At 42.1% G+C, this 19,758-nt stretch overlaps 1 protein-coding gene across 2 annotated transcripts in view; it reads left to right on the forward strand.

The window, feature by feature from the left end:
* Nucleotides 1–19,758, forward strand: part of ube2r2 (ubiquitin-conjugating enzyme E2R 2) — a 157,758-nt gene that overhangs the window by 115,084 nt on the left and 22,916 nt on the right. The window contains exon 2 of one of the 2 annotated variants that reach the window (XM_038790689.1): nt 13,546–13,632. The exons of the other annotated variant lie outside the window; for it this stretch is intronic. Coding sequence (XP_038646617.1) covers nt 13,546–13,632 — 87 coding nt within the window. The remainder of the gene's footprint in view (nt 1–13,545; nt 13,633–19,758) is intronic. 2 annotated transcript variants of the gene reach the window in all.

Genomic DNA, 19,758 nt, shown 5'->3' on the forward strand with positions numbered 1-19,758 from the left:
AGAATCTACAGTACAGAAGGAGGCCATTTGGCCCATTGAGTCTGCACCGACCCTTGGAAAGAGCCGGGATTGGGGGGGGGGGGGCTGTGGAGTGAGATTATGCACCGGGTTAATGCAACATCGACCTGTGTTAGGATGAGCTCTGATTGCCCGGTGGCAAATTCTACTGGAACAGAAGTCAGTGGAGCTACCAACTGTGTCAGCGTGGCTGGGGGAATGTAGCAGAATTTCTTAAATTGGAAAAGATTAAGTTCGCCCTTGGGGGCTCAGATGGTGGGAGGGGAGAGGGGCGGTGGTTGCCCTTGGTGGGCGGTGTTCTGGGTGAGATGGAGGTTTTTGTCCGTTTGTTGTCGCTGGGGTGGTCAGTGTTGAGGGGAGAAAATGTCAGGCTATGGGGATTGAGGTATGATTTTGTGTTTGTGTGTCCTCTGGAGTGAATAAAAATATTTTTGAAAAAGTCATTGGCGATTCTCGTAAAAACCATCTGGTTCACTGATATCCTTTAGGGAAGGAAATTTGTCGTCCTTACCTCGTCTGGCCTGCATATGACTACAGATCCAAACCAATGTGGTTGACTCTTAAATGCCTTCATGGATGGGCAATAAATGAGAGGAGAGTTGCTCAGAATCATGAGGGGTCTGGACGCAGTAGATTCATTGCCAAAACTCTGAGCTTCTGTGCGTACAGTTATGCATAAGGAGTCACTCACGAGGCTTTTTTTTTGTCTTTTCATTAAATAAAGTCTTTGAGTCATACCTCAGGTGAGGGGTAAGATTGCGAAGATGGAGCCTTCATGGCTGACCTCAGCCAGTATGAGAGTTGAACTCGCACTGTTGGTGTCGCTCTGCATCACGAACCAGCCGTCCAGCCAACTGAACTAACTGACCCCTGAAAATAATAAAAATAGGTGTTACAAAGACAGAGTTCAAGCATTTTGGCTGTTATTTTGGTGTTAAATCCAGCCCCAACTAAAGGTCACTTATTTGACAATCTTAAATATTTTGTACAATGTGCAGAAAATCATCAAAACATTCATTTGTGAAATATGGTGTTTTAACTTTTTAATGGGGCTTTTCACAGTAACTTCATACTGTGATAATAAAAGGTTTTTATTATTATCAACAACATTTTAAGATCCGATTTCTTGCATGCTAAAACCATTGATATGCAAATGTCAAAAAGAGCATTTCCCAAATAAATATATTTAAAAAATAAATTTAGAGTACTCAAATCATCTTTTGCAATTAAGGGACAATTTAGCGTGGTCAATCCACCTACCCTGCACATTTGGGTTGTGGGAGCAAAACCCACGGGAGAATGTGCAAACTCCACACGGACAATGACCCAGAGCAGGAATCGAACCTGGGACCTTGGCACCATGATGCAGCAGTGCTACTCACTGCGCCACCATGTTGCCCATGAAGTGCTTTTGAAGTGTAGTCATTGTTACGTAATGCAGAAAAACATGACTGCCAATTTGTACATAGCAAAGTGCTGCAAAAATCAATGTGGTAAATGATGAAATAATCTGTTTTAGTGACATTGGTTAAAGGATAAATGTTACACTGAGATAAACTCCTGTTCCTCTTCCCGCCTAAGAGGGTAGATGCTCAAACCTTTTCAGTGCCTCATCCAGAAGACCGAAACTGCAACAATGCTCCTTAATTCTACACTCTGTTCCGCCTTGATTATGCAATCGCATCTTTGCAATGGGGCTTGAGCCTTCAAAGTTCTTGCTCTCTCCAAGTGGTCAGTTTCATGTGAGCAGTATCATTGGATAACATCTGATGACACAATTCAGCTGCAATTATGACTGAAGAAAACAAAAAATTAGGTTAAGAGCCTACAGCTTGCTATTAATGAAGTGCATATTGTTGCCTAAGGTATATTTGCATGAAGTACTACTGACATACAAAATTAATGCTGAATTACAGCTCTATTTTTCAAGTGTGAAGTATATAAAAGTCTAAAGCCCTGTACCAGAAATTAAAATTCCATGTAGTTATCTGCTGCAAAAGAGAAGTGATCTTAAAGTTAATGTGCTCCTAATAGTTTTGGAAGGAGCTGCCTTGTCGCATTTTGAACAAGGTATTGAATGTTGTTACAGTTGGGTTGGGGATCAATAACTGTTTATTTGAAGTAGCTGAAGTTTGGAATCCCAGTACTTGGAGAATAAAACCACAAGATTCCATGGTTTTAAACAAAAGTAAATGTGACTATATGAAGTCAGAAAAGTTAAAAATATCTTGTTCTCTAACATTCAGAATTAGCGTAAGGTAAATATGAATCAACAGGCAAACTGTGTTCATACACACTACACTGCACATTAAATGGCACATTTGACCAAGACCGATCCCATAGATTTCTCGGCAATCCACCCAGATCTCAGTGACCACTGAGAGGCACAAAGTCTTGTTAAAGCTCTCTCCCTCACAAGGAATTTCAACTCTCCACCTCCATTTGCAAACTGCATTGCCTCAAACGTCACTCCAACTCAGACTGCCTCAACTCTTGCTCATGTCCTGATGATTCATTCCCCCTTCCTGAAACAGCCTTCCACAGGATTTACAAAGCTGTACTCCTATCTCTAATTACTGGTGCAATCCAACTCTTTTGCAAACTGCTAGCTTCACTAAGCTGACACAGCCCCTGGGTTACTCCAAACTCTAGTCTCCTGGCTGCACTGAGCTAAAAATGGCACTCGGGACTTCTTTGAGTTCTGGCACGGAACCAATGACCTTCAGGCCCTTTTTTGGCTCCCCAGAATCCTCTGAGCCCTAACTGCCTGCAGCCTGCTAACAGCTCCCAAGATTTTCTAAGATGTAAACCAAGGTCTAAACTGCAACAACCCCCTCTCCCAGAGAAAACACAGATATATTTAAACCAGAGAACCTTAAGCTCTACCTATCTCCATGATGATGTAGCCTTTCACAGTTCACTTAATGCTTTTAAGCTAATTTACCTCTAATTCCCAAACATTTCTCTGGACTGTACTTCTTTGCAAGCAGTGTGGACTTCACATCTCCAGTTCTTCAGCCATGTAAGCTGTTTTATAACCCAATCTCTTAAATTCTGGCACTATTAAATAAACATGGGTTTTTGAGTTGCCATTTTCTTTAGGTATTCTGGTAATCTCAAGTCCAGCATTTCCATTACCTTATCTTCACAACAATAACCCTCCCAGAGATAAACATTATCTCAAATATCGAGACTAACTACAAACTAGATCTTCATCAAAATGTAGGCAAATAACCCGTGGGCGCTGTGGCCCAGGGGTAGGATTCTTGTTTTGGTGATGTAGATTAAAATTTGTGAGAGTTCCTGAGTTCTTATCAGAGATACAAATCAGTCATGATACAGTTGAATATGGAACAGCCCTGAAGGGGCGAATGCTCTATTTCTCTGCATGAGCACAAATGTGTATTGACGTAGTTTGTTTGGAAGCTTTGGATCCTTAAAACTGTTCTGAAAATTGTTATGGGCCAGGGTTTAAGAGAACCCCAAAGTGTATCATGGAGTTCACCTGACCCACAACTTTTAATAGATTGTGGTATGGGGAACACAAAGCCTACTCTACAGGTGTGGTGCAGCAGAAATGGAAAAGTATTTTTTAAAGCAAAACAATGTTTATTCTTTGAACTCAAGTTAACCTTTTTAAAACATACAGTGAACATCTTAGAAACCATCAATTCAAATACAACCCCCAAAGAATACAACACTAAGTAATTCTTAATAACTTCCCAAACAACATCCAGAAAACAAAAGAAACACCACCTTTTAACAGAAGCATATTAGGTTTACATTCACTACTGAGAACATTTATAATTCTGAATTCACCAAATGATCAGGAGATAGTCTTTTCATGGCAGAGAGATCATCAGTACACCTGCTCTGTCTGGCTTCAGCTCCAATACTGAAAACAAAACTAAAACACACCCTGCAGCAAACAGCCTAAAATGAAAGTAAAAAGCTGACCGGTATCCTAGCTCCACCCACTCTCTGACATCACTGCAGTAGTAAACACTCATTTCTTAAAGGTACTCTCACTGCAGATATTTATATACACACTCATTTATAAACACCCATTTCTTAAAGGTACTCTCACATGACAATAATAATGCGACTGTTCCAAATTTCTCGAATGGAGTGGAGCGTTTAACATTCACACCAAAACAAATCCTTAATTTTTGAAGTTTACTGTCAAACAGCAGCCATTCTACTTTTGGTCAAAGCATTTAAAAGTAGGTTACTGACTTTTCATACAAATGTATCATGCTTCATGATGTAAGACATTGTCTCATTTTTCCCTTTCTCTATATCCATTCAGTCTCTTTTATCTTTCTCCTCCCATTCTCCTCGGTCAATGAATTTACTGAGGTTTGCTATTGTCAAGTTCGGAAAAGCAAGCCAGCTTTGCCTTGCATCAACTGTCTCTGTTTCGCTATTTTCTTCTACCCGCTATAAATAATTCTCGTGCTGTTGAGAGAAACTGTGTCCTGAAAAGCAGACAACAACTGCTAGGAAACTGTGAAGTTTGGCGTTTTGCTGTTTCCTTTGCCTTGAGTATTCTCCAGATTTAATATACAGACTACATTCCCCACTGCACGGCTTTATTTTCCATTATCAATGCCATTTTCCTCGGTTCACAGCCAAATGTTGATAAATCGTATTTGCTAACTAAATTTTGGCAAGCATTGCATGTTTAATATTTGGTAACAAAACTTGGATGACCGTTTTAAAATGCATGTCAATGGGGCGACACTGTGGTGCACTGGTTAGCACTGCTGCCCAGGGTGCTGAGGACCTGGGATTGATCCCCACCCCGGGTCACTGTCCGTGTGGAATTTGCGTATCCTCCCCGTGTCTGCGTGGGTCTCACCCCCACAACCCAAAGATGTGCAGCGTAGGTGGATTGGCCACACTAAATTGCCCCTTAATTAGGAAAAAGTAATTGGGCACTCTAAATTTATTTTAAAAGAATAATAATAATAAAATGCATGTCAACTGCTGAAGATTTGATGGAAATGTTTTAAATAAATCATGCAGTAACTCACCAAGGTTCCTTGGACAACACCTTCCAAAACCACATCCCGTAAATGAATTTTTTTAAAATATGGTAGATATTGTGGATCCTTTGTCGTCCCTGTATGCTCAAATAAGCATAAAATAAGATGACAGTCAGTTTAGGACTTTCTGATCACTGAAAAGAAAATCATCTGGACTTTAACTTCAATTCACAAGAAGTTTAAAATTTAAAAATGGTGTCAAAAGTTGAGGATAAAAGTGTTGAATAACAGTGCAAGAAGTGAACCATGATTTATTATAGTTTTACTTTGAGCATTCAATGCTACCAGTTGTTGAATGAATTACGTAAAATCTATAGTGCCAGAACAGCCCATTCAGCCCAGCTAGTCTGCCAGTATTTATATTTCACACTGGCATTCCACTCTTAATTACTCCTACCCACTCTGCCACTGTTTCTTTCCTCCTTTCATTGCATCAGGCATTAATGCTCTGTTCAGCCACTCCTTTTGGCAATGTGTTCCACCATCACACTAAAGAATGGATTCAGAACAGGTCTAGCATTTCGAAACTAGACTTCCATGGGGTAAAGTGGACCAACAGCAAAAGCAGAATTGTATTCCTCGTCAATCTGTAACCCCATGACCCAGCTTGCACCCCTCCCAACCATTATCATGAAGCCCTGGGTACTAGTCCTGTTTCAATGTGAGGTGTAGGAGAACATGTCAGGTGCAGGACCAGGCAGACCTAAAAATTAGGTGCCAACCAAGTGAAGCAACAATGCATTCCAAACAGCATATGATAGAGAGCCAAGTGATCCCACAACCAATGGATCAGATCAAAGTTCTCCAGTCCTGCCACATCCAGTTGTGAATGGATTTTCTCCATATTCATATGATTGGATTGGATTTGTTTATTGTCACATGTACCGAGGTACAGTGAAAAGTATTTTTACTGCGAGCAGCTCAAACAGATCATCTAGTACATGAAAGGAATAGAAAATACATAATAGGGCAACACAAGGTCCACAATGTAAATACATAAGACACCGGCATCGGGTGAAGCATATAGGAGTGTAGTATTAATCAGGTCAGTCCATAAGAGGGTTGTTTAGGAGCCTGATAACAGTGGGGAAGAAGCTGTTTTTGAATCTGTTCGTGCGTGTTCTCAGACTTTTGTATCTCCTGTCCGATGGAAGAAGTTGGAAGAGTGGGTAAGCCGATTATGCTGTCCGCTTTCCCCAGGTAGTAGGAGGTGTAGATGGAGTTAATGTATGGGAGGCAGGTTCGTGTGCTGGCCTGTGCTACGTTCACAACTCTGAAATTTCTTGCGGTCCTGGGCCGAGCAGTTGCCATATGAGGCTGTGATGCAGCCAGATAGGATGCTTGCTATGGTGCAACTTTAAAGGTTGATCATAACCATTCATAATTTTAATGTCTCTATCAACTTCTTTATCAAGAAGAAAAAAAATCCCAGCCTGTTCAATCTTTCCTGGTAGTTATATCTGCTCTTGTAAATCATTTCTGTACTTTCACTAGTACTTCAATATTCATAATGTTTCTCCAGCTGAATTTCTGACCAACTATTACTTTAATCAGCTTAACCACTTTTTGAGGCACTTATTAGCCTTGCAAGCTACTCTGTTCATTTGCAAGAGATGCTTTAGGAGCACACAAAGGAAATCTGTAAATGCTGGCAAGTATAGATCCCTGGAATGTAATGGGGCCCAACAATGAGCACAATCTCTGACTCTTAGCTTGAAGATGTACTTCCCACCCCACTACACCACAATAAGTAAGTCGGCCATCCTAACTTCGAATGTGATTGGGTTATTTCCCACATATTTCAATGCGAACAATAGGCGTACTACCTCCTCGAACTGGAGGAATGCACTCAGCGTAAACAGTTATCCAGCATGAGGCAGTGTACGTCACTGGTAGGTCCGCAAACTGGGTGTTGCACAATTTCTGCGATTTCTAAGTGAGGACCTTAAAATCTGGCACTTAAATAGTGGAGATGTTACAGTGACTGATGATGGACTTCAGTATTGGAATAGAAGTAGGAAGACATTGAAGATGAAATTTAAAGAACAGACAGGAGCATGCTTTTTAGTGTTTAATTCATTCACATGATCAATAATTGCCTTGAACGACTTCCAGTGGTGGCCATGGAGGAGTAGGTCGCACATTTGATAGCTCCCACCTGTGACGGACTTTTGGACCTTTTTCCCAGATTTTATTCGATAAATTGTGAAGAGTGAGACAGTGAGGAGAATTATGGGGAATTGGACCGGAAGTAGCCATGTGAGAAGACAAAGCCCGACAAGGAAGACGCGAGCAGAGCTGGCAACACGGGAAAGCATGGCGGAGAGGCAGGGCCGCGGGGAGACGGCACATGTTTTGGGTATCCCCGAAGCTTAGAGGGTTTTGACAGGGTTTCGCTAAGGTAATGTCCACGGCACTCAAAACACGGCTGGTGCCGAGTCCAGAGGTGGTGATCTTTGGAGTGTCGGAAGAGCCAGCAGTTCAGGGGGCAAAAGAGGCCGACGTCTTGGCCTTTGCCTCCCTGGTAGCCCGGAGACGGAGCTTATTAATGTGGAGGGACTCGAAGCCCCCGAGTGTAGAGACCTGGGTTAGTGACATGGCTGGGTTTCTCAGTCTTGAGAAAATAAAGTTCCCCTTAAGAGGATCAATGGTAGGGTTCACCCGGAGGTGGCAGCCGTTCATCGACTTTCTTGGGAAAATTAAAATGTCAGCAGAAGCAGAATTCCAAAGGGGGGGCGAAGAGAGGGTCGGACTGTTGTTTTATGGTTGGGGTGTGTGAAGATTGTGATTTGGGGGGGGGGGAATGTTTATTGTACCATGTTTATGTCGCTGCTGTTGTTATTATTTAAAATGTGCAAATACCTTAATAAAAATATTTTTAAAAAATATATAATTGCCTTGAATTGAATGGTTTGCTCAACCATTGCAAAGGGTACTTGAAAGGAAACTACATTGGTGTGCCGCTAAAATTGCATTTTGACCACACCTGGTGAGGATGGCAATTTTCTTCCTAAAGGCTATAAGTAAACCAGATAAGGTTTTACAACAATCCAGTAGATATATAGTCATTACCAATGCTAGCTTTTTATTCCAGATTTATTTATTAAGTGAATTGAAAAGTTGCCATGGCGGGATTTGAGTTTTGGACAATTTGGTGCAAGTCTTTGCTGGTGTTTTTCTCCGGTAATGCAGGCCAGGACTGCCCTGCTAACCTCCTTGCACAGTTGCCATTATTGGAAACCTTCATGGAACTAACACACCATTGTCACTGCACACTCTCAATCTTGAGAGAGTTCTTTTTTATCCAAGAAGATTTTTTTTTTAACTTTAGAGTACCCAGTTATTTTTTTCCAATTTAGTGAGGCTAATCCATCCACCCTGCACATCTTTGTGTTGTGGGGGTGAAACCCCTGCAAACACAGGAAGAATTTTCACACGGACAGTGACCCGAGGCCGGGAGCGAACCCGTGCCCTCGGCTTTTCTTTTAGACTCCATGATCCGTCAGAATGGAATTTCAAAATTTAAGATTTGTTTTAATATCTAAATGTGAAGGTCAGAAGATACCAGCTAATGGCCACCTTGCTTGTAATTTCATGACTGGTCTGCCTCAAATTTGTCAACAAACCTTTGCCCAGCTGTCCTAGTGAGCATTTTATCTGGGATCCAAGGTTGTAATGTAGCAGTTTGTCTTGATGCTGACCATGATGATAGGTAGCCTGGCAGCTTGCGTTGCTGCATGAGAATGCACTTTCTGTTGCTGGGCAGCCGTATCTATTAGTTGTGTCAGATCATATTTAGTACTGCCCTTGATTACTGAAGCTGCCCTTGGACAGAGACAACTGGCAATAAACGTGGTGTCTCCCCTAGTGGTTCAAGTGATGAATTTCTTTTGTTTTATTTTACAATACAAGGTGAAATAAAAAATGATTTCTTTTTAAGCACAATTGGTATGTTTATGTCAGTTTGACAGTAAACGGGGCTGGTTTAGCACACTGGGCTAAATCGCTGGCTTTTAAAGCAGACCAAGCAGGCCAGCAGCACGGTTCAATTCCTGTACCAGCCTCCCCGAACAGGCGCCGGAATGTGGCGACTAGGGGCTTTTCACAGTAACTTCATTGAAGCCTACTCGTGATAATAAGCGATTTTCACCTTTTCATTTCAAATTGTATGATGTCAGTACAATATACTTAATATAACTGCTTTCTGAAGCATCTTTCACGTAATAAATTTATTTTCAAAAAGTACCTTATTTATTTGCTTTCTCAGTCTGAAGTGCACTGATTTAACTCAAAATAACTTATCACTGTCAACTATCCCAAAAATTACTAAATTAAGCTGTGTATATTCAAATACAGAATATATCCCCTCTTGTTGAATGTGCTGGACGACGTGATTAAGTCATAAGGCATAAGGCATAGAATGATCATAAATTTCATCTCTGGTCTGTGTGGTTAATCACCTCAGTTCACGTAATAACCTTGCAGTAGCATCTTCACACTTGAAGATAAGGAAAAGCAGCAATACCCTTTAGCCCAAGTCAGGATCATGAGTGAATTGGCAGGAAACTGGTGTTTCATGGGTCTGCTGCCCTTGTTTTTCTTGGCCACGGTTGTGGTTTGGAAGGTGCTGTTGAAAGAATCTTTGGGAAGTTGCTGTAGTGCATCTTGAATGCAGTACGTCACATCTTGTCTGCAGTACATACTGATGCCACTATGAGCCAGTGATGGATGGGGTGCCCAATTAAACAGGCTGCTTTGTCCCAGTTGGTGTCAAGCGTCACAGGTGTTTTTGGAGCTGTGCTTGCTCAGGCAAGTTGTAGCCACTTGACGTACTAGAGCAATACTGACATTTATGGAAACATACCTGAGTTTGAGTCATCACTTTAGAAGAGATGGACTAAGGGGCGGAGGAGAAAGTTAACAGAATATGCCTATAAATACTTGCAATACAAGTCAGTGTCTAAGGTCATAGTTAACTTCTTCATTTTGAAGATTCTTGTAATGACAGCCTGAGCTGAAGCTGTGAAAAGACCAGTTTGTTAATGTACACATTTAGAATAAGTCAGCTGATATTTCTGACAGCTGTACTTAGAACATCTGATTAGAATAGACCATCTCTGTTGGACAGTGGCACTTGGCTGAAACTGATCTATCAGCAGAATGCATTTTTCAGTGTTGGAGAGCCAGATATCTGCCCTGCAACAAACTAGTGGTGTAAGATTGCCTCGTTGTAAACAATCCTGTGAAGGTAGTTTCCCCAAACTGCAATTTATCTCCATGATCATTCAATTTTTGTCACTTTAAGAGGAACTGACTTGCTGCAATATTTTTATTCAAAAACTTCTCTCAGACACTAAGCTTTGAAGACAAACAACTTCATAAAGTATTGATTACCAAATCTAATCAGTGTTGTAAAATTCTCAGGAGAACTCTTAAGTGGATGATTGCACTCGTCTGGCTCCCTTTCTATCCAGTCATAGACAGAAAATCACCCGCAATGGCTTCTCTTCCCACACCATTACCTCTTCTGGGTCCTAAAGATCTGCTTTTATATCCCCCCCTCCCCATTTCTTCTTTAAATTCAGCGCTTTGCAACATCATCTGAAAACAGTGCCAGGTTCCGCATGTATGCTGATGAGACCCAGCTGTACCTTACCAAACTTCTCTAACCCTCCACTATATCTAATTTGTTTGATTATGTGACATAAAAGTACTGGATGAGAAGAGATCTTCTGCAACAAAATATTGGGAAGACCAAAACTACTATCTTTGGTGCTCCGCCATCTCCATTCCCTAGTCGTGGATGCTATCTATCTCTCTGGCAACTGTCTAATGCTGAACCAGACTGCTCACAACCTTGGTGTCACATTTGACTCTGATATATACTTCTGACCATCACTGAGACCATCTATTTCTGCCAACATCATACTGCTGGCTTGGGCCCTATCTCCGCTCCTCTGCTGAACCCCTTATGCCTTAAGTACCTCTAGACTAGATTGGCCAGGATTGTGGTGAAACAATCTCTTGTCTTTCACCCTTCAGAAACTTAAGGTCATCATCGCTCTGCTACCCACATCCCAACTTTTCCCAAAACTTGTTCACATCTCATCCCTGTGCTCGCTGACATAATTGGCTTTGCTTTTTAAGTTCTCATCGTTTTTAGATTCCTCCAAGGTCTCCCCCCTCTATATCTGTATAACCACCTCCAACCCCGCAGCATTCTGCAATATCTGTGCTTCTCTGATTCTGGCCCATTGAGCATCTTTGGTTTAAACATTGGCGACCATGCCTTAGTTGCATAAGCCCTAAGCTCTGACATTCCCTCCCTTATCCTCTCTACTTCTCTCACACTCTTTCCTCCTTTAAAACACTTTACCTCCTTGACCAAGCATTTGGTCATATGTCTTAATATCTCCTTATGCAGTTTGGTGTCAAATTGTGTTTGATAATGCCCCTGTGAAGCACCTCGGGTTGTTTTACTGAGTTAATGATGCTATAGAAATGCAACTTGTTGCCTGTGCATTGCAACTTTGAAAGTACATTTGTTGAAAGTACGTCCCCTGATGTTTCAGCCAGTTTTATCCAATAAGTTTGGGGCCTCACGGTAGCATGGTGGTTAGCATCAATGCTTCACAGCTCCAGGGTCCCAGGTTCGATTCCCGGCTTGGGTCACTGTCTGTGCGGAGTCTGCACATCCTCCCGTGTGTGCGTGGGTTTCCTCCGGGTGCTCCGGTTTCCTCCCACAGTCCAAAGATGTGCGGGTTAGGTGGATTGGCCATGCTAAATTGCCCGTAGTGTAAGGTTAATGGGGGGATTGTTGGGTTATGGGTATACAGGTTACGTGGGTTTAAGTAGGGTGATCATTGCTCGGCACAACATCGAGGGCTGAAGGGCCTGTTCTGTGCTGTACTGTTCTAAGTTGCTGAGTCATGCAGGCCTGGAAGTTCTCAGGTTTGACCCTTGATCTCTACTGTGATAGTTGTTCTCTACCAGTCAGAAGGAGAATGAACATGGAGTCACAGCACAGTGATAAGGAGCATGATTTTTGACTAATTTTCTCCCCCTAGAGGTCCTCCAATTGTTGGAGCGTGAGGCATTTCGCCGCAATGAGTGGTTCAGGCAGTAAAGCTGTTAGTTTCAGGAAAACTTCAACATAACTCTCAGAACATCAGTTCAAAACCTGTAGGTTCCAGTTTTGTTCCCCCCTTCAATGTCTGAACCATATATTAGGGACCTGTGGGATTAGTTCCTCTCTATCCACCCTGTGTGTTCCCCTTAATATCTTGAAAACTTCGCTCTAATTATCGCATGACACCCGGGACACAACCCCAGTTTGTGTAATATTGCCTTACAATTTATGTCTTGGAGTTTAGATATTATTCTGGCAAATGTATGCAGCACTACCTCCAGGATCAATCCATCCTTCCTCAACTTTGGAACTGCCAACAGTGGCTTCAAGCCTAACCAGAGCTCTGTGTAGCTGGAAACTGATTGTACATGTTCATGACATTTTAATGATCGTTGTACCTGGACCCCCAGGACTTTTTGGACTTTCATTGTCCCTCATTTCTCACATTTCGAAAGTACCCTGTTCTATGCTTTTTTTGATCCAAAATCGACAACATCAAATGTGTCCACATTGAAAGCCGTTTACCACTGTTTTGCCCATTTTATTTTATTAACATCTCTTTTTAATTGTATGCTTCCATCTACATTGGTAACAGTGGTGACTATCTTTGTGTATTTGGCAAATGTGGATATAAGGTTTTCTATCCCATCATCTAGGTTGTTAATAAATAGTGACTAATTGACACAGATGTTTGTAGGATGCCACGAATCACAATCTACCAATTGGAGTGCCTGCTCATTATCCCCAACTCTTCTATCTCCTGCCACTCAGCAAACTTATCAGTCTCTTATCGGGGACATATGAACATAGGAGTAGGGAATTTATTGAATGCCTTCTGTAAGGTATAAATAAAATCTTTGGACATGCCCCTGATCACCTCTTCAAAATAAATTTTCAGATTCGTCAACATGACCCCGTTACAAATCTATGTCAGCTCAAAAATGGCACGCTCACCTTATCCTCAATTATAGATTCCAGTAATTCCTGATGACATGTTACGGCTAACTGATCTATAATTCCTTGGTTTTCCTCTCTCCTAACAAAACAGTGTAACTTGACCAGCTTTTCCAATCTAAAGGAACAATTCCTGAATCAAGAGAACTTTGGACGATTATCATTAGGGAATCTGCAGTTTTTCTCACCTCATTCCTTTAAATCCCAGGGATGGAAACCATCTGGTCCGGGGATTTGTCACTCTTCAGTGCCATTATTTTCTTCATTACTGTTGTTTTGCTTACGATAATCTTTTGGTATAATTTTAGCTCAAACCTCGTTTCTATGCTGAGTTAATAAACTCTACATCTATTCTAAAAGGAGCATATTTTGACCATGCCTTCTATTTTCTCCTAGGCTCATCTGAAATTCCCAATAGATTATCCATATTCTCCACCTACCTTCAGATTTCTGACAAAAATGTGGCACCCAAATATTTATGAGGTAAGTTTCGGTAAAATTATAATTTGGTGTTTCTTGAAACTTTAAGATGAGTATTTGAAATCATCACCATAAGCTGCTGGCTTAAACTTTGTAGTTAAAAAAAAATACCAAGGCAGCTATTTCCCTTTATTTAGTAGTTAAGTATTCCTAAGTAGTACAAAAGCAAAATACCAGGAATATTCAATAACTCTAATAGAAACATAAAATGCTGGAAATGCTCAGCAGGTCAGGCAGCATTTGTGGGAAGAGCTACAAAGTTAACATTTCAGTTCGATGTTCATGAGCAGAGATTTAGGAGTTCAAGTACAGAAATTACTGACGGTTATTGGACATATACACAAGAATAATTTAAAAGGCTTGTTGGCCTTTTCCTCAAGGACCAGAATCCAAAGGGCTAGAAGTTATGTTGCAACTAGACCTCTGGAGAACTGCATTCAGTTTTGGGCACAGCATCTCAGGTAGGGTATATTGGCCTTTGAGAAACTGGGGCTGAAGAAGTTGAAGTATGAGGATAGATAGAGTAGCCACGAAGATTACGAGGTGTTCTAACTGAGGTCATCATACGATTATAGCAATTGATAGGATAGATAGCAAAAAACTTTCATTTGTTCAGACAGCTCAAAATAAGCAGATATAGTCTTAAAATGAACGCTGGGCTGTCCATTGATGATCTTTGAAAACACTTATTCACACACACACAGTCATGAAAATCTGGAACATCACTCCCCTCCCTTCCCCCACCCAAAATCACCTGAGGAAGGAGCTGCGCTCCGAAAGCTCGTGTTTGAAACAAACCTGTTGGACTTTAACCTGGTGTTGTAAGACTTCTTACCAAAATAAAATAGCAGTCTAGGTCGATTGAAAACTTCAAAACTAGGACTGATAGATGTTTGTTATATAAGGTTATTAAGATCTACAGACTAAGGTGGACCAATGGAGGCAAGTTATAAATCGGCCATTATTTCATTGAATAGTGCAACAGATATATGGGTGTAGGGTAAGGGGGGATGAATGATATTTGTGAATATACAACCTGGAAAAAGCCATTTTTAACTTGTATTTTTCTCAAGTACTTGGATCCTTTGGGAATACTGCCAGCTTAAAAGCGAGGAGTTCCTCAACTAGTATCTGCATGCATTTGAATTATAGAATCCCTACAGTGCAGAAGGAGGCCATTCAGCCTATCGAGTCTACACCGACCCTCCGAAAGAGCACGCTACCCAGGTCCACTCCCCCACCCACACCATCCTATCCCCATAACTTAACCTGCATCTCCCTGGATACTAAGGGGAAATTCAGCATGACCAGTCCACCTAACCTCTGCCACATCTTTGGACTGTGGGAGAAAACTGGAGCACCCGGAGGAAACGCACCCAAACACGGGAAGAAAGTGCAAATTCGACACGGTCACCCAAGATTAGAATTGAACCCGGGTCCCTGGTGCTGAGAGGTAGCAGTGCCACCGTGATGCCCATTGGAATAATCAATTGCGTATGGGAATCAAAAAAGGAAGATTGGATCACCCGATATTTACATTTTAATTCTGTTTTAATACATTTCGTGGGCAGAATATTTGCTCACTATCTGCTATATTTTTCTTCTGTCATGGCTGAGGTCAGTCACTTCCTAGATTATCCTTGGATCTGGATTTCCAAAAAGGTGCCACAGTAATTGGCACTGCTGCCTCAGCGCCAGGGACACGGGTACAATTCCGACCTTCAGTGACTGTGTTGAATTTGCATGTTCTCACCGTGTCTGCGTGGGTTTCCTCCCACGGTCCAGAGATGTGCAGGTTCTGTGCAGGGGGGGGTAGGGAGTAGGCCTGGGGGGTGCTCTTTCAGAGGGTCGGTACAGACTCGATGGGCTGAATGGCTTCCTTCTGCACTGTAAACTTCTATCTAATTTCCCTTGACCTTTTCCCCAAAACTTTACAGTTTAACTTTGCTAGTTTGCCCTTCTAAATTTGAGGCTCAGGCCGCAGAGTTATTCCTGTCATTATTTTCGCAACCCGAGATCAGGAATATGCTTTCAAAGGTAGCTAAAAGTTTTTGAACAACATACTTCAATTTGAATATCTGGAGTATTTTGACATTCCTAATTATAGATTATCATAGAATTTACAGTGCAGACAGAGGCCATTCGGCCCATCGAGTCTGCACTGGCTCTTGGAAAGAGCACCCTACCCAAGGTCAACACTTCCACCCTATCCCCATAACCCCAGTAACCCCACCCAACACTAAGGGCAATTTTGGACAGTAGGGGCAATTTATCATGGCCAATCCACCTAACCTGCACATCTTTGGACTGTGGGAGGAATCCAGAGGAAACCCACGCAGACACATGGGGAGGATGTGCAGACTCCGCACAGACAGTGACCCAAGCCGGAATCGAACCTGGGACCCTGGAGCTGTGAAGCCATTGTGCTATCCACAATGTAACGTGCTACCAATGTTTAATTGGCTGCTACACTAATGTCAACATCAATCCTGTCAAAACGAAAATCAATAAAACGGTTATGTCCATGTGTGTATCTGCTTATTTTTATATACATTATTGTTTATACATTGAACAGCCCACTCTACTTGTGATGTGTGGGAATTGCCTAAAACTACCTAACTTTCGATGAAGATTTGAGTTTGTTCAAATCAACTCTACTAACATAATGGGTAAATTTTCCCCTTCTCCTTCTCACCAAGCCATGGTTTTTATAAAAAATGTCTAACTCCGAAGTCATTCAAAAAAACAGACTGGCATATTTAGACCCGAATCAATCATGGCATACAACCATGTTTGAAAATCATCTGCAAAACCTCTTCCCATGCCTGTCAAAACCAAAACACGACAAATTTCAGATGTATAACATGATAGGTTAAGACTGCTCCAATTTACTCTTGAATTCTAGGTTACTGTGCCTGGTCTAAAGGGGCAGCTAATAAAATGAAACAATTGCAGAATTATTTAATTTGATACAACTAATTTCCAAAATATGCTTTATGCTTTTCTTTCTCCTCCCTCTTGTATGGAATCATAGAATGGTTATAAAACAAGGAGGTCATTCAACCAGTTGTGTGCGTATCAATTCTATGCACAAGCAATTTGGCTAATTCCATTTGTCCATTCTTCTGCTTTGCAATTTATTTGCTCTTCAGGTACTTCAATTATATCTACCTCTACCACACTCTCGAGATCGTGATCATTCACTGTGTTCATAAAAAATATTTTCCTCATGTCATTACTGATTCTTTTGCCACTCTAGACTGGTGCCCTTTGGTTCTCGAACTTTCCACTAGTGGGAACAATTTCTATCTATCCACTCTGTCTTGACCCCTCATAAATCTGAACACTTCCATCAAATTTCCTCTCTGCTTTCTCGAAGGCAAACAACTATTCAGCTTATCCTCGGCCATTCAGTATGATCATGACTGATCATCCACTTCGCCTTTTACCCACACTATCCCCATATCCCTTTACATCATTGGCATTTAGAAATCTGTCAATCTCTACTTTAAACATACTTAATAACTGAGCTTCCACAGCCTTCCAGGAAAGAGAATTCCAAAAGTTTCCAACCTTCTGTGTAACATGATTTCTCCTCATCTCGGTCTTAAGCGACTTCTCCTTTATTTTGAAGTTGTGTCCACAGGTTCTAGACTCCCCAGCCAGGTGAAACATCTTGTGCATCTATCCTGTCTATCCCTTTCAGTATTCTGCAGGTTTCAAATAGACCGCCTGTCATTCTTCTAAACTCCAGAGAATACAGGCCATTATATCATACAGTGTAGTGAAATCTTTATATCATACATCGTAGTGTTTGGCAACTAAATTCTGAGGTGGTCTTCCACCTATGGATTGGAGAGAATTCAAGTGTTGCCACGCATTAATGTTTAAACTAAAAGACTAAATCTACATCCAGAGAGAAATGCTTTGGGGAGTGCAAGGAGAAAATTGAAAATAAATTTTGATCTCAATCATTTCACATGGACCATTTCCTTCAATGCCTTTAGCGAATTCCAGCATGGTCAAGGGAGAAGATACAGGGAATGCATTGTGAGAAAAAGGGGAATATTCAGTATCTTGGAATTCTGGAAGATCAAACCCAATGCAGGTTGTCTGCTCCAGGGAATTTATCGCTACTTAGTCCTACTCACTTCTTCTGGACCATTTCTTTAATTATTAACTTCTTAATTCTTGCTAAACCGTTGCTTCTCCATTATTTCCAGAACGTTTCTTGCTTTTGACCTTGCCCTTTCTTGAATCCGCCCACCCCCATTTTTACTCCCCTGTATTACTTTAAAGAACAATACAGCACAGGAGCAGGCCCAACGGTGCACCCAGCCTGTCCAGGTCATGATACCAACCTTTGCCAAAACCCTTAGCACTTCCTTGTGCCGTATCCCTCTGTACCCATCCTATCCATGTGTTTGTCAAGATGCCTTTTGAATGCCGTTAATGTATCTGCTTCCACATCCTCCTCTGGCAACGTGTTCCAGGCACTCGCCACCCTCTGCGTAAAAGATCTGCCTTGCACATCTCCTCTGAACTTTGCTCCACGGACCTTAAACCTACCTATGCTCCCGGTGACTGACCCCTCCACCCTGGGAAAGAGTGCCTACTCGTCCACTCTATCCATGCCCCTCATAATCTTGTAGACCTCTATCAGGTCATCCCTCAACCTCCGTCTTTCTAATGAAAACAGTCCGAGTCTATTCAGCCTCACCACATAGCTAACACCCTCCAGACCAGGCAACATCCTGGTAAACCAGCTCTGCACCCTCTCCAAAGCCTCCACATCCTTCAGGTACTGTGGCGACCCGAATTGTGCGCAATATTCCAAGTGCGGCCATACCAAGTTCTAGATCATTTGGAGACGAGATGGAGCTTAATCCAGACGAATGTTAGGTAATGCATTTTGGAAGTTCTAATACAGGTAGGGAATATACAGTGAATGGTAGAACCCTCAAGAGTATTGACAGTCGGAGAGATCTAGGTGTGCAGGTCCACAGGTCACTGAAAGGGGTAACACAGGTGGAGAAGGTAGTCAAGAAGGCAAAAGGCATGCTTGCCTTCATTGGCGGGGGCATTGAGTAGAAAAATTGGCAAGTCATGTTGCAGCTGTATAGAACCTTAGTTTGGCCACACTTGGAAAATAGTGTTCAGTTCTGTCGCCACACTACCAGAAGGTTGTGGAGGCTTTAGAGAGGGTGCAGAAGAAATTTACCAGGATGTTGCCTGATATGGAGGGCATCCGCTGTGAGGAGAGGTTGAATAAACTTGGTTTGTTCTCACTGGAGCAAAGGAGGTTGAAGGACGATCCGATAGAGGTCTACAAAATTATGAGGGGCATAGACAGAGTGGATAGTCAGAGACTTTTTCCCAGGGTAGACGGGTCAATTACTAGGGGGCATAGGGTTAAGGTGCGAGGGGCAAGGTTTAGAGGCGATGTACAAGGCAAGGTTTTACACAGATGGTAGTGGGTGCCTGGAACTAGCTGCCAGAGGAGGTGGTGGAAGCAGGGACGATAGTGACGTTTAAGGGGCATCTTGACAAATACATGAATAGGATGGGATAGAGGGATACGGACCCCGGAGGTGTAGACGATTTTAGTTTAGACGGGCAGCATGGTCGCCGCAGGCTTGGAGGGCCGAAGGGCCTGTTCCTGTGCTGTACTTTTCTTTGTTCTTTGCATGCAACTGTAGCATGACTTGCCAGTTTTTATACTCTATGCCCCATCCAATGAAGGCAAGCATTCTGTATGCTTTCTTGACTACCTTGTCCTCTTGTGTTGCCACCTTCAAAGATCTGTGGACCTGCAAGCCCAGATCTCTGACTTTCTATATTCCTAAGAGTTTTACCATTTACGGTATGTTTCCCCTTTATGTTAGACCTACCAAAATACATTACCTCACATTTGTTTGTCCGGATTAAACTCCATTTACCATTTTTCTGCCCAAATCTCCAACCTTTCTATGTCCTCATGTATCTTCTGACAATCCTCAACACTATCTGCCACTCCACCGACCTTGGTGTCGTCCGCGAACTTGCTAATCAAACTGGCTACATTTTCCTCCAAATCGTTTATGTACACTACAAACAACAGAGGCCCAAGCACAGATCCCTGTGGAACAC

Source organism: Scyliorhinus canicula, chromosome 3 (genome assembly GCF_902713615.1).
Source record: "Scyliorhinus canicula chromosome 3, sScyCan1.1, whole genome shotgun sequence".
In the NCBI taxonomy this organism is placed as follows: domain Eukaryota; kingdom Metazoa; phylum Chordata; class Chondrichthyes; order Carcharhiniformes; family Scyliorhinidae; genus Scyliorhinus; species Scyliorhinus canicula.